Here is a 20239-nt window from a genome sequence, read left to right as displayed (position 1 = left end):
AAAAAAAATAATAAGGATACATGGCCTCTGAGGACTTCCATAGAAATCAATTTGAGATGCATCAAGAATTTGTTTTTTTAATCACAGTGTCACGGTGAATCAATATTGAATTGTGAGGTGTCTAGATATTCCCACCCCTAATCCTGGACTGTATTGATGTCCACTGACCCTGTGGTTGTAGCCTCTTACATCAAAGGCAGAAGCGAGCACATGACTGACTAAACTGCTGGAGAACCACTTACAATCCTACAGTTTAGTCCACTGCGCTAGCAGACAGTATGGAAACGAGACCAAGGATGCTGGAATCTCTACTGTTTTTCATTTTATGATATTATGTTGCTGAATGATTACTGGACTGCAGACTCTGTGTTTGTGAGCTTACATGCTTTTAACCAATGCACCACCCATAATGTCAATCGGTATGACCTAACCTTGTAAACGCTGACAATGGGCCTGTGGTTAAGAGCATGGTATGTCTAATGGAGAGAGGGGATTAAGGTTAGGTTAAGGAACCATTAGCCATACACACAGAGTATGAGTGTGTGAGTCATGCAGGGAGTCAAGTCTCACACACAACTACAGGAGAAAAGATAATCGTCATTGGGTTGAGGACATGAGGGGATGTTAGAGACCATAGAGGCCATTAAAAGGGTTCTTCGTGGGTCATTACGAACATAACCTGCTTAAAAAAAGTATAAGATGTTTATATGACATTCATCAGAACACATATGCAAGGGGAAAAAAAAGGGACATGACTATGAATGCTAATAACAGTCACGGAAATGCCTGAAAAGCTGACTGCTGAGTCAGAGAGAGGAAGCTTGTGAAAGGTAGGACAGAATACATAAAAAGCTAGGAGAAAACAGAAGAGGAAGGATTATTAATATTAAACTGAAGGATGTCTACATCCACAATCAGATCACAAGACCTGCTAGTTAACATATCTCACAACATTTCTACCGAATAGAGAATCTCCAGTTCCACTGAAAATAAAACATATTTACATTCTTTTCTATTCTGGCTCCAGCTGGGCTCTGGCAATCTGCCAGGTACGGGAAGTGATGAAAACTGTTTGGAGTAGGTAGTGCAATGAGAATCAGCAGGACATGGCAGGATGCGTCATCTGGCACATTGCATGCCTGTGATGTCACACAAATCTCTGTCTCCTTCCTTAAAGGTTGTGAATCATAGGGCAAAGAACGCTTCCTCGGTCAGTCAGTCTTACACACACACACACTTCAGCCCTCTTCACATGCTATTTTTTGATGGTGACTAATTACGCGAATGAGGAGCTGAAACCTCACGAAGTTCAGCCAGGATGAGACTTTCAAGCAAATACATGAAAGAGGACAACAATGACTACGTTTACCTGGACAGCAACAATCTAATTATTGACCTTATTCTGAATAAGACAATATTGTGATTAAGGTGTTTACATGAATCGATTTTAGAATATTCCATTAATGTTCGTGTTCTATAACATGTAAAACATGGATCGATTAACGGCACACGTCATTATGTCCCCACGCCACGCTGTCCGACGTTCCCTCCAGAATTTCACATATCATACAGTTCGTCTTCGTTATGGTACCGTGTACAGTTTTTGGTGTTTCATTTTTAATTTCATGAAAGCTTTAAGTGCAGTTAATTATTTGTCATGCTATACGTGAAAATAGACGACTGCTTGAAGCCGTGGGCTGAGTCCGAAATCGCGTACTTACCTACTATATAGTAGCAGGGATACATGTATTTTGCCTACTATATAGTAAGTATGCGGTTTGGGACACAACCATGCTCTCTTGTTTGCCGTAAAACGGTTGATCACTGCCGAGTGTGTATGCGTCCTGTCGCAAAATGCGATGAAAACTCCCACACGCCATTAATAGTGTGATTAAGGTGTGTACATATCAGTAACGCACGTCGATAACGCAACTAAAACAGCAATACTCCACATGTCTTAATTCGATTTGTGTTTACTTCGAGTATGGCTTTAGTCGGATTAAGGTCATCAAAAATTGCTGTTTACATGATAGTTTCTTAATTAGAGTATTGTTAATCAGGTTAATATCGGATTATTGTTGTCCATGTAAACGTACTGAGTGAGGATTTATCCTATAACAGGCTGAGGTCTTGAGGTGGCTCATTTAAAACAACATAAGGAAGCAAAAACAGAAGGAGTCAACAAAAATAATGGAGAACATTTTGGAAACCATTTGTACTAAAGAGGATTAAAAAAAAAAAATCCTAGGTTTCATTCAACACACTAAATTTGGCACAAATCCTCCAATCAGACACAAACTTTCGATCTAAAACTCACAACCCGAGCACAACCCCCAGGCACACCAACACTCATGGGTGTGACTGTCAGAACTTTATCTAATGTTAAAGGTAAGCCCTTCCATAAACTTCTTTCTGCCCGACCCCAAGACGCGTTCTTGGCCAAGGTTCATCAGGCACGTAAGGAGAGGTTTGCATGCCAACACATGAAGCAGGATGACATCAATAAAGATAATTCTGTGAATAGACTGACAGGTTTCCAAGAAGCATGCAACTCTGCTCCAGTAAGAGGAAATCTCATTATAGTGCATAGGGGCCAGACGTTCCTTCTCCTCGCTCTGTTTTAGTTTTATATGTTAGTGGAATAGCTATAAAGGCCATGCTACAGAGCAAAGGCAGATTGCATCGTTACTTATACTAGAACATATACTGCATAGACGCTTATAGCTGTCTAACTAAACACGAAGACTTTATAAGAGACAATATGTTCATGTTAAGGGACAAAACATACAGTACACCATGCCTTTTAATGTTTAGTTCCTGTGCAGCTAAACCCAGTTGAGATTTACAGTGTGATGGTAATTTGACAAATGGGCTCTTTAGCAACAAAAGACTGAAGAAAAAAGTAACTCTAAAGTAGCAAACTTTATAAACACAATAATATGCGATATCAGAGGCTCACAGGAAGTTCCCCAGTCACAAGTGTGAGCTTAAGTAAAGATGGCTGAGGCCTGAGAAAGAGACCACGACACACAGAGAAAGAGACAGCGACAGGGAGGAAGACAGGAAGGGGGGGGCATGAGGGGGTGCACTTTTTCCTTCCTCAGCCAAAAATATCAACATAAAAATATTCTTTGATTAAATTACACTAAAATTACCAAATGGCTGCCAGTTAACAAAATACGGAGAATGAAGGATCATCTTAGCAGAGGGATACACTGCTGCCTTGTGTGATTTGTAACGTTCATGCTAATAAAGTACCGCTGAACTGAACAGAAAATTGACACAGAGCGTGAGAGAGAGAGAAAGAAAAAGAGATAGAGAAAGAAAAAATAGAGAGAGAAAGAGAGCGAGCGAGAGAGAGCGAGCGAGAGAGAGAGAGAGAGACAGAGAGAGAGACAGAGAGAGAGAGAGAGAGAGAGAGAGAGAGAGAGAGAACGCTGGGCCAGAAGCCACATTGCCCATTAACCAGTAAAAGAGAGAGAGCTTTCATCGTAAACCCTGCAGGACTGACACTATTAAACTGAGTCGGTTTTTTCCCGCAAAAAAAGAGAAATAAATCAAATAAATCGTCTGTTCACTGCTCACCTTCCTGGAGCATCCATGAAAGAAGTGAGTGAAAAAAAGAGCAAGCTATGGCCCTACCCGGACAACAATCAATATTGTCCTTCCTTCCTAATCAGCTTCTAATCTCTGGGTGGTGTGCAAATTCTTGTCAACAGAAAATGGATAGCACAGTGTGAGGTATGGCATGTCTCTCCCTTTACATAATCCCTGATGACTGGGGAAAAACAGGAAAAGCGGGCCTGCGTGTCCTGAGAGGCTATGCTATAGGAGGGTAGGATGACGGACTGGACACAGACGGATATCTCGGAGCAAAATAGATGGCTCAGCTAGGGGTGTAGGGTGGTGCAGGTGGAAAGGTGCTACACAGTGTGACCTTATGCTCTAAGACGCTGCATAGATTTGGGTCAGCTGAATGAGACTGAGATGCCTGATGGGAGGAAAGGAAAAGGCGTGGGGGCGGAGGAAGCAAAAACACAGACAGTCCGGAAAAGAACAGAGTAGCTGGATATAGAGGAACTGGATGGGAGAAGTGGACACGTCCTGGCTTCTGAAAAACAGGACGTGGAAAGCAGAGCTCTGTGTAGTAGACACCTACCGTCTTCAGCCTCTTCACTGCATCTTCACAGATATGCATGCCTCGAGACTCCTCCACCTCCACATGGCCTAGATACTGCAAAGAGACAGAAGAAAAAAAAAAAGAAAAAAAAAAAACAACATTAGTTACATTTGAAGCCTCAGCTCATCCTGCTCCTCACAATAAATTAAAAGAAGTAGACACTGTGCAGGAGGAAGCCATGCCACAGCGCCCTCTACACTGACAAAGCTCTACTTCATGAGTCACTGTTCCTCACCCCAAAGTCTCTTGGGGCTACAAAGATCACGCAAAGAGGCACACTGCCATTGTGTATGCAGTTCTGAGAGGAAGTCCTAACCCTTCCCTTGATGAACACAGAACGCCATGACCTCCTGCTCTCCACCCAGCTCAACACTTCTTACAACTATTCTCAGACGGTGACGTATGCAGATGTATAGACGACATAAAAGGTGGGAACCTCGAAGCGTGATATACAATTTGGTTTCATTCAGTGAGCCACAATGCAATGACAAACTGATTTTTTTTTTGTTCATACATATTTTTAGCCATTATGAAAAAACACCAGGATTAACATATTTCCCTTAGGGCTGTCAGAGCACAAATCAAACACTGATTCACTGAATTTACTTTTTTTTTTTTTTTTTTTTTTAAACAAAAAATTAGCTTTTGAACAAAATCAAGTTCTGTTTAGAACATCATGCCACGTCTATGTTAAGAAAATATCACCAATGTAAGCGCGGAAAGTAATTCAGTGGTGTGGAGAGCGACAACGTGGCTTCTGCTTACAGATGTTTACCGTAGGTGATGAGACAGAGACTGATAACGTTTACGATCGGAGTGATCACTCCTTTTCCACCGTAAACTCCAAATGAACAAAAGGTGTTTGCTCGTCATCTCAGGATAATATTAAACTGGGTTAACTTAACTCAAACAGAGTTGGACTGAGGACTCCAAACCTTTTTTTTTTTCCCCTTTCTTTTTTTTGTAAATATAATGAATTCTAATAAACTATACAGATTATTTACTATAAAACATTTTATTATTATTAAAATGTAGAATGGTATGAAGTCAGTAGTGGTAGTTGTTTCATTCCATTTTAAAACACATCTGAGCATCTAATTAGATTAAATTACAAGCAATTTCATTTAATGTTATTCAATGAAATGCAAATGAAATCATAGTCGCTGCTTTTAGGCAATCCATGTCAGTGGAATTGGTTTAGAATAATTCAATGCAATTTTCACTTAACTAGACTTGATCAAATGCTATAACTTTACTTTACTGACAAAAACTATAGCAATAAAAATGCAGACACCTGACCATCACACCCATATGTGGTTCTTGCCCAAACTGTTGCCACAAAGTATATGATGTGTTTGTATGCTGTAGAGTTAAGATTTCCTCTACACGGGAACTAAAAGGCTCAAACCTATACCAGCAATGCACCGGTGCACAAAACCAAGGTTGGAGTGGAAAAACTCAAGTAGTCTGCACAGAGCCCTGACCTCAACCCCACTGAACACCACTGGGATGAACTGGAACCCTGACTGCATGACCTCACTAATGCTCACACGCAACAAAATCTAATGGACAGCCTTCTCAGAAGAATGGAGGATATTATAACAGCAAAGGGGGACTCAATCTGGAATGGGATGTTCAGAAAGCACATACTGTATGTGCAAAAAAGAAACAGTCAAATGTTTAGGATCTGATGTTCTACTTTTAGTCACCATAAATCTATCTACACACACATTTCCTAAACTACTGTATTTGTGTAACTTGATATGATAAGATGGAAATCCCTATGGCAAAAGGGTGGCTATTTCCAATTTCCAACAAGTACTTTTATGGCCAAGTCAAAGAATTGTAAACCTGGAGTTAAATATCAGCAACATGCAAGCAGTTCTCTCGGTAAATGGAACAAAATTAATTTACTCTTAAATGACTTTCTGAGCTGTCTCCTAATGAGCTGTGCTTTTATATGAATGCACAGTGCACTGTAAATACTGTACTGTATTAAAAAAAAAAAGTCAATATTTGAAATAAAATTTCATATGCAATTTGTATGGGATACGACAGTGTTTAGTTTCCATCAGAAATGTTTCGATAATGACATTTTTCAAGAATAAAATAAATCAGAAGCCTATATAATAATCTCTATCCATCATCTAATCAATAACCCCATCTAAGAAAAGATTATTTTCCATATCCATAATACACCCAAAGCATCATGCTGAAGATACTGCTCACGCCGTCTCTGATTCACACTTCTTCAGAGTGACTCTCTGTAGAAAAAAAAAGCAGCAAAATTAATGTTTAAGTTTAGCCTCAATCTAAAACAGAAACCACTCATCTGCCATTGCTATTTATACCTGGCTCTGAACCAGTTATTGAGTATGTGCAATAAAAAAAGGGAAAAAAAAAAAAAAAAAAAAAAAAAAAAAAAAGCTGCCCATAGCCACATAAGCGGCCATTTTCTACGGACTCTAAACGGGACAGAATTACGAGCTACCACATAGAAAAATAAAGACGTCAACCGACTTTCCAGCTGCTCCGTTTTAGCAGGCACTCATTCTTCTTCTGAGCTAAAGCTAAGGAGAATTTTGGCATAATAATGTAAATGGGAATAAAATAAAAATACGGGACATGTGAGGTGTCCGATACTTAATTCTGTCCACCTTCACTGGACCAGCTCCATTAAATAAGATAAGGATTAAAACTCAAGTTCTTGTTCTCACACCGCAGTCTGACTGCCTCATGGAGGGATAAACTGCAGCCCAGAGGGAGCACTGGACTGGACTGGTGTAATAATTGGACTTGGAATTGGGCTTTTCCATTCCGCTTGCTTTGCAGCGAAAATGTTAATGACTAAGGACGTCATACAAATAGCTGCACCGTGTCATTTCAACGTCTAAATTTCCAACACTGAATTTCTCCCTTCTTTATGGCTGCCACCCTGACTCCAGTGTTGAAATGTGTAATCACTAATCACACTGAAACCGTTTCAACCCACACCAGTTCCACAGAGAATGAGGGAGAAACACAAATATGTAATGAGAAAGAAGGAGAGAAAAAAGGGGAGGGGGGAACTGAAGCACAAGACTAGCAAGTTAGGCTGCACTGAGAGAGAGAGAGAGAGAGAGAGAGAGAGAGAGAGGGGAGGAAGAGGGAGAGGCCGAGGTGCTTTGCTGTTCCAGAAACAGCATTTGACTTTTCCTGTCTAATAAAGGCAAAGAACCCTCCAGGCTGGCTAAAACACTTCTAATGTACCTCACTCGACACAGAAACCCTGATCTAGCGTTGTAGCTTAAAGACAGCGGAATATTATACAAGTAGTATTACATGAATAGTGTGGAGATAATTTATGATTAGCAGCCGGGGGAAGATCAGCGAGAGAGCGCACAATGCTACAAACAGCATAGGAATCTGGGCCACGGCAAAAGCACACACACACACACACACACACACACACACACACACACACACACACACACACACACACACACACACACACACACACACACACCTTGTGTTACTATAATCTCTACATTGGTCTATATTAAAGACAGAGTACACTACCAGTCAAACATTGAGTGGTCATTTAACACTGGTTTTACATGAGTTCACTATACACACAGGCGACAACTCAGTAACACGCCCAGGTGTGACAAGAGCTCACACGAAATTTTGAAATGGTGTGTTCAACACGCTAAAGATATCACAATCGGCTCCCGAGTGACTCAACAGGAAAACGTTCACCCTATGATGCAATATTCGTTCGTGGCTGGGAGTCAAGAGAGTAAAACCGGCCATGCTCTCAGGGTGGAAGGGATGGCATGGCATACTCTCCCTCCAATATCAATCACTGGTGTCTGTTAGCTCATGTATGCAGAATATGTTCAGCTGCCCTGTGATTCAGCATGAGCAGCAGTTTGGAAAGGTGTGGAGGTTGACTTCACGTGACTTGGAAAAGTGTATCATGTTATTATATGTCGAAACCATACAGTGTCCTCCACTAATATTGGCACCCTTGGTAAATATGGGCAAAGAAGGCCGTGAAAATGTGTCTCTTGTTTAACCTTTTGATCTTTTGTTTAATTTTTTTTCTTTTTTTTTACAAAATTACTCTGCACTCATGGATATCAAACAATTGCGCACACAACACAGGTTTATAAAATAGAAATATAGGTGTGCAAAAATTATTGGCACCTCTTTAGTCAATACCTTGTGCTATCTCCCTTTGCCAAGATTTGCCCTCAAATTTCAAGGTCCACACTGGTGGACTCTCCTCTTCAGTTCACCCCACAGGTTTTCTATGGGTTTCAGATCAAGGGACTGGGATGGCCATGGCAGGACCTTGATTTTGTGATAAGTAAACTATTTGTGTGTTGATTTTGATATATGTTTTGGACCATTGTCCTGCAGTTAACCAACCACGGCACATTTTAAGCTTTCTGGCAGAGGCAGTCAGGTGTTCATTTAATATCTGTTGATATTTGATAGAGTCCATGATGCCACGTACCCTAACAAAACGTCCAGTTCCTCTGGCAGGAAAAACAGCCCCAAAACATTAAAGAGCCACAACCATATTTAACCATGGGCATGAGGTACTTTTCCATATGGCTACCTCTCTGTGTGCACCAAAACCACCTCTGGTGTTTATTGCCAAAAAGCTCTACTTTGGTTTCATCTGACCATAGAACCCGGTCCAATTTGAAGTTCCAGTAGTGTCTGACAAACTGAAAATGTTTGAGTTTGTTTTTGGATGAGAGTAGAGGATTTTTTCTTGAAACCCTTCCAAACAACTTGTGGTGATGTAGGTGACTTCAGATTGTAGTTTTAAACTTAACTAAACTTCTGCAATTCTCCAGCCTCTATTCTCCATCCTCTTCACAGTGCATTGAGCCAATATAGACAGATGTTCTCTTCCAGTTTGATTCATAACATTTCCAGTTGATTGGAACGTCTCAATTATTGCCCTGATGGTGGAAATGGGCATTTTCAATGCTTGTGCTATTTTCTTATAGCCATTTCCTATTTTGTGAAGCTCAACAACCTTTTGCCACACATCACAACTATTCCTTGTTCTTACCCATTGTTATGCATGATTAAGGGAATTTGGTCTATATGTGTTACCTCATATTTATACCCCTGTGATACAGGAAGTCATGGTTAAACGATTTCCTGTTCCTAGTCACCCAGGTATACTAAAAAAATTGAAAATATCAATGAGAATATACTTCAAATATATTTTTTTCATATGAATTCGTAGGAGTGCCAATAAATGCACACCTATATTTAACAAATATATTTTCTTTTGGGATAAACCTGCGCTGTGTTTGCAATTGTTTGATATCCAGAGTATTTTTGTGAATCTTTTTAATAAAAGATTAAAAATGTTAAACAACAAAGACAATTTTTCACAGCCATCTTTGCTCATATCTGCCAAAGGTGCCGATATTAGTGGAGGGCACTGAATTTTCCAGACTTAATCAATAGGCACAGAACACCAGACACATATGAGCTCTGTGATCTCTGTGCCATCATTGACATCTACATTGTTGTCATTGACATCATGGTGCATTACAGTGTATCAGGTAGTTAGAGAGAGGGAGGTAGACACACAGAGGAAAAGTTCACATCACTTAATAATGAAGCCACCAATACTACTGACTGCCATCCACAAAGTACTGCACTTTCCCTGAATATCATCACTGCATTCACTAGAGATGCATGTGGCCATTTTAATATCCAAACAGCTTGCCTCATCTTAGTGTTCACTTACTTTACACAGTACTATACTATAAATCTTGTTTTATTTTTATCATATACAAATCATTAAGTTTTTGGGGTTTTTTTTTTTTAATCGAGAGTGGGATGCAACTAGATGCAACGAGAGTGGGATGGCAAACCACAAATGAATCTACTATCTATACCTGCTACTTTTATCCCAGGAAAGAGAAGTTTTTCTACAATGCAGCATTGCTGATTGTATTGGTTACTCATTATCTCTGAACTTCCCCCAAGCCAGAACATGTTGACCTACTAGAATTGTACATTAAAGAAAAAGTATGGCTGCCATGCTGTACTTTATTTTACATCTTTTAGCCAGTATGTCTTGGTTCTGTACTGTACTACAGACATAACGGGATTTTCTCATTTAAAGGTCTTGGTCTGTTTTATTGTGACATACTCTTGTAAAAATACAGCCAGCTCCTGAGTTATTGGCACCCGTGGTAAATATCGGTAAACTGCTAAGGAAAAAGCAAGAGCAAGGAATCTGTTACAATTCCTCAATACAGAATATGTCCAGATTCTCCAGGGTCTTAGTGGTCTCTTGTGGACTCTACTCTTTTTCAATGGGGTTTAGTTCAGAGGACATTTTTCTGTTAATTTGGACACATGTTTTGGATCATTGTCTCGCTAGAAGATCCCACCATGACTCAATTCTAACATCCTGGGAGAAGCATTTTTCATTTAAAATCTCCTGATACTTCATCCGCCACCATACTGAGCAGTTAGGATTAGGTTCTTTTCTGAATAGCCATTCTTCCTCATCAACTAAACTCACTTTGTGCATTTGTTTCCAAAAAAGGTTTCTTTTTTTCCCCCTCATCTGACCATAGAAATCAGTTCCAGTAATGTCTCGCACACTCCAGGTGCTTAAGTTTATGGTTAGATAAAGAAAGAAATGAAAGAAAATGCTTTCTTCTGTCATGCCTTCCAAATAGCTTGCTGGCATGGAGATGGCACCTAACTGTGGATTTTGAAAACATGGCGACCCCAAAAAAAACTTCCTCTTCCAGGCAGGTTAATTACAGCTCTGGTTGTTTTACAATTCTCAGATATTGCCTTACCAGTGGATAACATTTTCAGGTATGGTGCTATATTAACACCACTGCCTGATTTAGACAGATGGATCATTTTATTTGTCCGAAAACACGAAATCTGTTTCCACCGTGGGTGCGTAGAAAACAAACACCACCATACATATTAACCATCAAAACAGTCAGATATAGAGGGGAGAAGGGGACCAAAAAAAAACGAAACAAAAAAAATCAGGATCATACAACAAATGCCAGAGCAAAAGACGGCATCACAATGGCTGATTACCCATATGTTTAACGCTCATATAGCCATTGGAACAAAACTCCTACCATAGCTGGCCTTTCTGCACATTTATGAAGGTCACCAAGCTTTTGTCTCATGTTGATGAATGGCTAAAGGAATTTGGGCTGTGTCTCAACTCATATTTATACCTTAGTGAAACAGGAAGTCCTGAGTGATCACTTAAGGGTTCCTAAAAATGAAGTGGAATTAAAAAAAAAATAATAATAATAATTAAAAACTATAAATTATAATAATAAAAAAAAGAAAAGAAAAAAAAGTAAGAAGTGAAATACTGTGTAAATGCACACACTGTTTTGTTAAAAAAAAAAAAAGTTTAAGGGTTTTTTTTCCACAGATGTACTGCATTTAAAAGGTTGCTTTCTCTAATATATTCAGTGGGATATTAGGATAATTAACCACAAACAAGTTTTTGCATACCCTCATCACCCATCTTTATCCGGGGTGCCAAAAATTATGACACTGACTGTATTTCAATACTATTGATTTAACGTGTGGATATTTCACCAGCTAAAAATGTTTAACATGAGCTAGCATTTCCTGTGGTGTTGGCTGCACTCACATACTGTTTAGTTATTTTTGAATTCACCTTGACTTGGAAGCTACACTTGCCGCTGCGCACTGCCTCCTCGTCGGTCTGCCACTGGTGTGGTCTGCTGGACTCGGGCACGTACACGTCTTTCTTGCGGCGGAAGCTCTGCCGTAGCTTATTCATGACTCAGCCTCCTCCTGCATTGGACGAAAGAGAAGAGGAAGTGAGTTGGGCGGGTTGGGGGTTTGGCGGGTAGGGGACACACTACTGGGAGACACAGCTTTTCAGTTCTACTGGGCCCCTTGCATGTGGTCACACCTACAGACTGTGCTGGAGAACTGTGGGCTTTTCATTTTGACCTCAGCCCAAGTTCAAACCACATCCTGGACTTTTTGATTCCCCTGCAGAATGCCGGGGCTGGAATTTAATTCAAGCTAAAATATAGACGATTCATTCAAGAGCTGTGCGGACTTAAATTACACTACACGTACTTTATCTCAGCATGTCTACCCACAAGCAATTTGTACACCAAGACAGAAACGCACACGGAGCCAAGCACATGCAGCAGCAAGTCAGAGGTGTTACAAAGACAAGTGAAGTAGAGGCAGTCGCTCTAAAGCAGACACTCTGTCTCACTGATAAGCAGCAGCTCACAGAAGGACAGTCCCTACCAATACATACAAAAGAGAAATGTCCACTACCACAATGTACCATTAGCCTAACACTAATTTATCACTCACATCACAGTCACCCCCACCCCCCCCCGCTTAAAATGTAAGCCAAACTTTTTAAGAAAATCATTTTCAGACATTTGACCTTGACACTGTTTGCATCAATTTCAAAATCTAAAAATCAGTTCATCTGCTGTTTACAATGATAATTCCATACAAATCCTATAAGCATTCAACCATTTGTTCTTGCGATATCATGCTAATGAGTACCTTGAGTATCGAACAAACGGACACATGGACGGAAATTTGCCGACGGCAAAAATGGTAGACAGCCAAAAATGAGTCCCTGAGCATGAACACACAAGTAACATCTTTGTGTGACTAATAGGAAGGAAGCTATTGAAGGAAAATTTTCAAACATTTGGCCTTGACACCATTTGGATCAACTCCAAAATCTAAATCAGTCCATCAGCTAGTAATGAAAAAAATTCCATATAACAACAACTCATTCTTGAGATATTACCCTAATGAGAATCTCCGGCAGAAGGACAATCCGAAAACTTAATGACTCCTCCACTTAGTGGCAGTTCTTGTCTATTTAAAACATCAACACATAGTCAATTGATTTCATAGTCTATAGAATACTTTATTTCACGAATTCAGACTACGTTTCCTTTTTTTATGCAAATTTTGGGATGTCGGATAAAATAAATAAATAAATAAATAAATAAATAAATAAATAAATAAGCAAGCTGGATGGAAACACCAGATGTGAATAAAATCTTCAAAACAAACAAAAAACTTATGTGCTCAGTTGAGGCGGATCATTTTTTTTATTCTATAGGAAGCCATGAGCATGAACTACAATGGAAACACATTTACTGGATAAATTCCTCGATGTGCATAAAAAAAAAGAAAGAAAGAAAAAAAGAACAAAGAAAAGAGTCATGTGACTTTGCCTCAACAAAGCACGGATAATTGGCTCAGAAAATAATTCTCCAGGAAGTGATGATTGTGTTCTCTTGAACACATGGGATGGCTACGGAGCTTTAAATCACCAACGTTTTCTGCGATATTGCAAGTTCAATTTGCAACTTGGATGCGAACATAGTTTATCACTCCAAATAAATTGCAGAGCAAACCGTATTCAGATGCAGGGAAGACATATAACTACAATTTTGTAAATGTGAGTAAGTTCAAAATCATCGTTTACATGTGCATTTGCCTACACTACTTCAGAGTCACTCCGATTCCTGCTGCTATAATGAGCTCTAGAGAGCTGCTTTCATTTTCGACACGCACTTCCAATGCCAACATCATTCAAACTGAGAAAGGTTTTTAAGGACAGGTACCTTATCATGCATTAGGTGTTTCGGCTCTGCCTGCAAACTAATAGCTTAATCAGCTGTCAAGAAAACAATGCTCAAATTTTAATAAGGCTGATATTCAAAATGTGTCTACAAAATAAATAAGCATATTTTTCGTACAAAGGTGGACAGCAGTTTTGTTGTGTTTATTTAGTCAAGAAATTGTCAGAACAAATTGCCTGGAACTTCAGCTCATGTTAGAAGCCCAATAATTTGCCACTTAGCTGTTAGTTTGATTTGAGACTTCATGCTAATGACTGGTACCAGCAGAATACTCGTGTTGTCTCATGAATTCACAGCATTTTGACTCTTCAGTTCACCACTTAATATATTCACTGGAGTACTGACCACATCGGCTGTAACAGATTTCCCAGTTCGAGCCACTGATTACATTTTATACGTGACGTGCATGCTTTATTGTTGTACACCCTAACTTTGCCCCATAACAGAGGTGTTCCTGTGTTAACAAGGCGGCAGCTAAAGCTAAAACGAGTCTAGAAATCATTCTATAAACCATAAGCACTTTGTGCATATAAAGTGAAAACATACAGCATTAGATCTAATATCATTATGGTGTGTATATATAAGTAGTAGTACAACCTGATGATCTAGTTACTTCTTGTTGGTTGCCACTTTATTCGTAGCTTGCAAGCACATAGGTTTGCAAGCATCCATTTCCTAGCTCAAAACCACAAAAATGCAATACAACCACTCAACAGTCAAGCTGATTAAAGTGCAAGTCAATTCAATTTATCCCCCCCCCCGACTGCAGACGCTGTTTCCACTGAGACTAAGAATGTATTTTGAAAAACACTGCTCATGTACGAGAGTCATGTGTCTTTTTAAAAATGAAGAACCATGTGTATGATCTGGGTCCCCATGAAGGCATGAGAATCGCATCCCATTAAGAATTCCTTCCTTATCTCCTGCTCGCAGACCCGACCTCTGGATGTTCTTCTCTCACACTGCTGGCCCAGTGAAACACGAGAGAAATTAGGTCATCTTACACACACAAACATTTCTACTACATACACACACCAAGACAAAGAAATCTTACCATACACGTCCTTGAGCTTCCATGAAACATGGAAGCCATTTGCAAGCAGCGCCAGGTGACATGACAAAAAGAGCATATCATATCACGATACTAAAAGTCATTTCTATGATGCACAATATTGATCACACTATGCAGGTTCGCTAATGACACAATGCAACCGTAGCACTGCCTCTATAGTAAAACTGAAAAACCCATGCTGGTTAAATGATACTATTATTTAATGACTACAACATTATACGCTTTAGCACTGAAAGGATGGGAATTAAACTCCATTAACATTGGAACCTTTTAAAAAATAAATAAATAATAATAATAAAAAATAAATAAATAAAAAATCAATCAACTGCTTTAAATATTTTCTGTTTGTAATGTGTATTACAAATTATAAAAAGCAACAAAATGTAGGGAAAAGATGTCATTAGACCCACGATATCGGAGAAAATTGTGAATTCATCAGGATATCACTACTATCTCTACAACTATATCCTCATATCACCCAGCCCTAGTGAGAAATAAATATCACTCTTGGAATATTTTTTCATTAACTTATTAATAATTAGAAATTATCAAATTAAATAAAGCAGAATGAAAAAGAAGGTTTTGAAGTTCCTAGAAAACAAAGGGGGTTTCCACACCTGGCTCATTTGGAGCGTTAGTTTCATCCCCTGGTTTGGTTTGTTTAGACATACATGAACACGGGTTAGGATCGTGCTCGGATCCGCACCAAAACAATCGGGCCTCGTTCAGGTGGTCTCGGAAAGACTGTTTTGGTGGTTTGATTGCCTGATTGCAAACGAACTCTTAAGCGGTTCACTTGTGGTGTGAAAGCACCACATATCTAGTCTGACCAACATATTTCTCAACAACTTTCAAAAACACTAAGGTTTACAAGATGTTTAGTGAGCGTCTCAAGGATTTGGGCTTTAATAGCTCAGTGGAACATCGATTCCTGCTCAAACGAATCAATTATAATAACTACAGCTAAAGAGAAAGGCACAATAAGCTCACGGAGCTCCTATCTATCCATCTTGGTGGAACACCGGAACATAAACAGGTGCACTCTGACCAATGAGAGGACAGTTTACAGCCATGTGACTTGCATAAACACATTTTGGTATGCTTTGAAATGCCTTGTGAAAGCGAACTGAGCCAATGAGAAAATATAACATTGTAACAATTTAAGTCCCCGTTTCAGAACAAAGTACAGGTCTACAGGTGTGAAAACACCCCAGGTAAATATTTGAAAGGTGATGTAAAACTAAATAATAACAGAAAAACAGAAGTGTGTGAGTGTGTGAGGGGTCATTTTAGCACAATAAGAAAAAGAGCACCTGTTAAATAATAGTCTGGGGAGAAGAGGAATGAGAAAACAGACAGAGACAGGCTACACCTCTCTCTGTACATCCAGGACAAAAAGACAACTACTAATGTCAGGCCATGTTCTCCCTCTCTCTTTTATTTAGGTCATATCATATCTGTGCTCGGTGCAGACTCCGGGCGAGCGCCTCTCACTTTGTTTCCACAGCAATACGGAGAAGTGTTTGTGTGTGTGTGTGTGTGAGAGAGTGTGTGTGTGAACTCCCGTCTTCTTCTCTCTAGATCTCTGCTACTGAATTTTATTTGCCCCTTCGCTCCCATGAGTCTATCTGCCTTACCCTTTTTTTTCCCCATCTCTCTCGTTTTCTTTCCATGACCCTTTTAAGCCGCCCCCCCCCCCTCCCCCCGCCCCCCGCCCCCCGCCCCGGCCCCTTTTAATGTTTTGGTCCATGTCCTCTTTCTCACATCTTGCATGTCAGACTCACCGTGACCCTCTGTGTTTTGCTGTCTCTCATTTGCTCTGTGTGAAAGTTCAAAAATGCATGAGAGGGGAGTATAAAGCATGTGTGGAGGAAAAAAGGAAAAGAAGAAGAGGGGGGGAGAACAAAAGTTGAAACAGAAGGGAAGAGAGACAGATAGGGTGAAAATATGAGTGCGCGGGGGGGGGGGGGGTTGTATGGGAACAGGAGACACACGGTGCAGGCCAAGTCATGTGAAGGGGCTTTTCAGAGAATTGGAGGGTGTGAGAGGGGTCTGGCTGAGGGAGTGACTGGGACACAGCAGTACCACAGGATTAGGTAGGAACCAGTACTGGTCACTATTTATATTCTAAATCAATCAATAAACATATACATACATACACAAATTCCATTTATTCACTTTGGTGCATCTGTCTGGTCTCAGTGCATGGAAATTTTTAGCAGAACTTCAAAAATGCCTTATTTGCAGTTACATAATCAAACTCAACATCAATCTTTTTAAGTATATGCTAATAGTTATAATAAGAATAACAACAGCAAGTAACCAGAGCAAATGATCAGAATTGTGCATAGGGAAACCGGAGATTAAAATGGGTTTTAGTGTGAATCAGAATGTGTACACACGAATCTTTATCAGCTCATTAGCCTTTGTTGAGTAATTGCTGCACTTGAATACAAGACCACAAAGCGCTGACATGGATACAGAGTCTTTATTGAAGTTATCATATAATTGCACATTAAAACACGGCAGAGGCGACTGTTTTCATTTTGGTAGTCTGCTTTTCAGTGCTTGATTAACTGTGTGGCAGTGAGGGAAAAGCTGACAGACATTGCTATGGCTGAACTCGGCCAAACATTATAAAAAAACGTAAATAAACTAATATATATATATATTAGTGGGATATATATATATATATATATATATTTTAATCAAGCCTTAGCTCAGACTGAGGATTTCAGCCTATAACATACTCTAATGCCTTAACTTTAATAAATCAAAGGCGATTGCTTTAACGTTAAATGGGAAGCCTGGCCTCGTCTAAAATTTCATTACAATACAGCAGCACAATGTTTCTATATTAAATGGAGAAATGTGCGTCACTCTTCAGAAACTGAATTAAATCATCAAATATTTCACTACAGTATTGTGCTGTTTGTTCATTTTAATGCGAACCGTTTTCAGTGAACGGTGCAGCACTCAAGCACGGCTTCAGCTGGCTTCGATGGTAGATTCAAATACACTGCGCTTTAATCGGACCAAAAGATTTACACATGTTGGTTAATAGCCTTTTAATGTCATTTTGCATCACACCCAGGAGACAATGAGGTTTTGCACAGAAAGGAATCTCAACGTTTATTGGACAGTACACTCTTTGCTTGTACCTCTTGGACACATGATGATTGGGAGATCTCTAAAATGGGTGGAATCTTGTAACCAGCTGCCGATCACTGAGGTGGTAATGAACATGACTGACATCGCAAACATAAACAAATCCTTATTTCACAAACAAAGTAATTGTGTGCCAATTGTGTGGTTGTTTGTTCAGTACAAAATCGCAGTAAACTGAAAGTCCCCTCCAAAAGTACTGCCATGGCAAGGCCAATTCTTTTGTTTTTGCTATACACTGAAGACATTTGGGTTTGATGAATATGAGACAATCTGAATAGCAGCTTTCATTTCCTTTAACCCATTTTTCAAGTGATCAAAAATATTGGAACATGCGACTGACAGATTGGCACCCTGTCCAGGGTGTACCCCGCCTCATGCCCGATGCTCCATGGGATAGGCTCCAGGTTTCCCCGTGACCCTGAAAAGGATTAAGCGGTATAGAAGATGGATGGATGGATGGATGGATGTGACTGACAAGGGTTTCTGGTTGCCAAGATGTGCCCTGTTAGATTGACTGTTTAAACAATTAATAGTCTACTCTTGGTTTGAGCCCTGGGTTTCACCTGTGAAGACTGCATTTGTTGTTAAAAAGGACAAACCAACACAAAGATCAGAGAGCTGTCTTATGGGAGGAAAGCAAGCCATTTTGATGCTGAGGAAAGAGGAAAAATCAATCAGAGCCATTGCACAAGCACTGGGCATAGCCAATACAACAACATGGAATGTCCTGAAAACAAAAGAAACCACTGGTGTACTGACAACTAGAAGGAGGTTTTAGTCTGCCCAAGTCAATCGCCAGACCTTAACTCAATTAAGCATGTATTTCACTGCCTGAAGAGAAAACCCTCAAAACAACCAACAACTGAAAGAAGCTGCAGTACAAGCCTGGCAAAGAATTATAAAAAAAGAACGCAACAGTTTGGTGCCGTCAGTGTGAACTTGGATTGATGCAGTTAGTACAAGCAAGGAATTTGTAATCAAATACTAGGCGCTATAATACTTTAATTCAAGCCATTCTGATACTTTTGCCCACCTAAAAAGGTCTGCTATCAGAGGTGTCATGTTCCAAGTTGTTCAACATCTCTATATATATATCTATATCTATATCTATATCTATATATATATATATATATATATATATATATATATATATATATATATATATATATATATATATCTACATATCTCTCTCTCTATATATATATATATATATATATATATATATATATATATATATATATATATATATATATATATATATATATATATATAGAGAGAGAGATATGTAGATATATATATATCTATATATATATATATATATATATATATATATATATATATATATATATCTACATATCTCTCTCTCTATATATATATATATATATATATATATATATATATATATATATATATATATATATATATATATATATCTACATATCTCTATATATATATCTCTATATATCTATATATATATATATATATCTACATATCTCTATATATCTCATATATATATATATATATATATATATATATATATATATATATATATATATATATATATATACATATACACACACACACACACACACACACACACACATTCATATATATATTATATATATAAAAACAATACTTTTGGAGGGGACTTCATTAACTCTGAATTCAGCTAAATCTGACTTATTCGAGTCCCAAGTGCTACATTATTACTTATTCCAAACCTGTGTTAACGCCTTCCTATTATACCATCAATATGCCACTTTGCTGAGGCATAAAATGTCTTATGATCGAGCATTTTTCAAATTATCACCATGTGCAAAATCAAAATCTGCCGAAACCCACGTGGATAGAAAACCAACTACTTTCGCTCTCTCTCTGCTGCACTGAGACGATTAGCACAAGTCCAGTGGGAATTGAACCCTGTGCACCGCTTTCTGCCCGACACCCACTCACTCACCCACAGTCATCCATCTACTCGCTCATCCATCAATCACTAAAACCTTATGCTACTGCAAGTGTGTGTATTAGAAATGAAGAACGCAGAAGAAACTGATGGACTTAAAAAGAAAAAGGCAAGTTTAAAAGGGTGAAGGGGATGAGTGGGACAGCGAGTGAGCAGTGCTGTTCGGCAGTTATGGG

At 39.0% G+C, this 20239-nt stretch overlaps 1 protein-coding gene across 4 annotated transcripts in view; it reads right to left on the bottom strand.

The window, feature by feature from the left end:
- numb (NUMB endocytic adaptor protein) overlaps positions 1-20239 on the bottom strand; it is a 58170-nt gene that overhangs the window by 11979 nt on the left and 25952 nt on the right. For all 4 annotated transcript variants that reach the window (XM_053682547.1, XM_053682548.1, XM_017476160.3 and 1 more), the window contains exons 2-3: positions 11877-12016; positions 4160-4234 (exon numbers count right to left, since the gene is read on the bottom strand). In XM_053682547.1, coding sequence (XP_053538522.1) covers positions 4160-4234; positions 11877-12002 — 201 coding nt within the window. In that variant the 5' untranslated portion in view covers positions 12003-12016. The remainder of the gene's footprint in view (positions 1-4159; positions 4235-11876; positions 12017-20239) is intronic.

Source organism: Ictalurus punctatus, chromosome 9 (genome assembly GCF_001660625.3).
Source record: "Ictalurus punctatus breed USDA103 chromosome 9, Coco_2.0, whole genome shotgun sequence".
NCBI classification, from domain to species: domain Eukaryota; kingdom Metazoa; phylum Chordata; class Actinopteri; order Siluriformes; family Ictaluridae; genus Ictalurus; species Ictalurus punctatus.
Note: the sequence above shows the minus strand (reverse complement) of the source record. Positions and strands in the feature narration are given on the sequence as shown.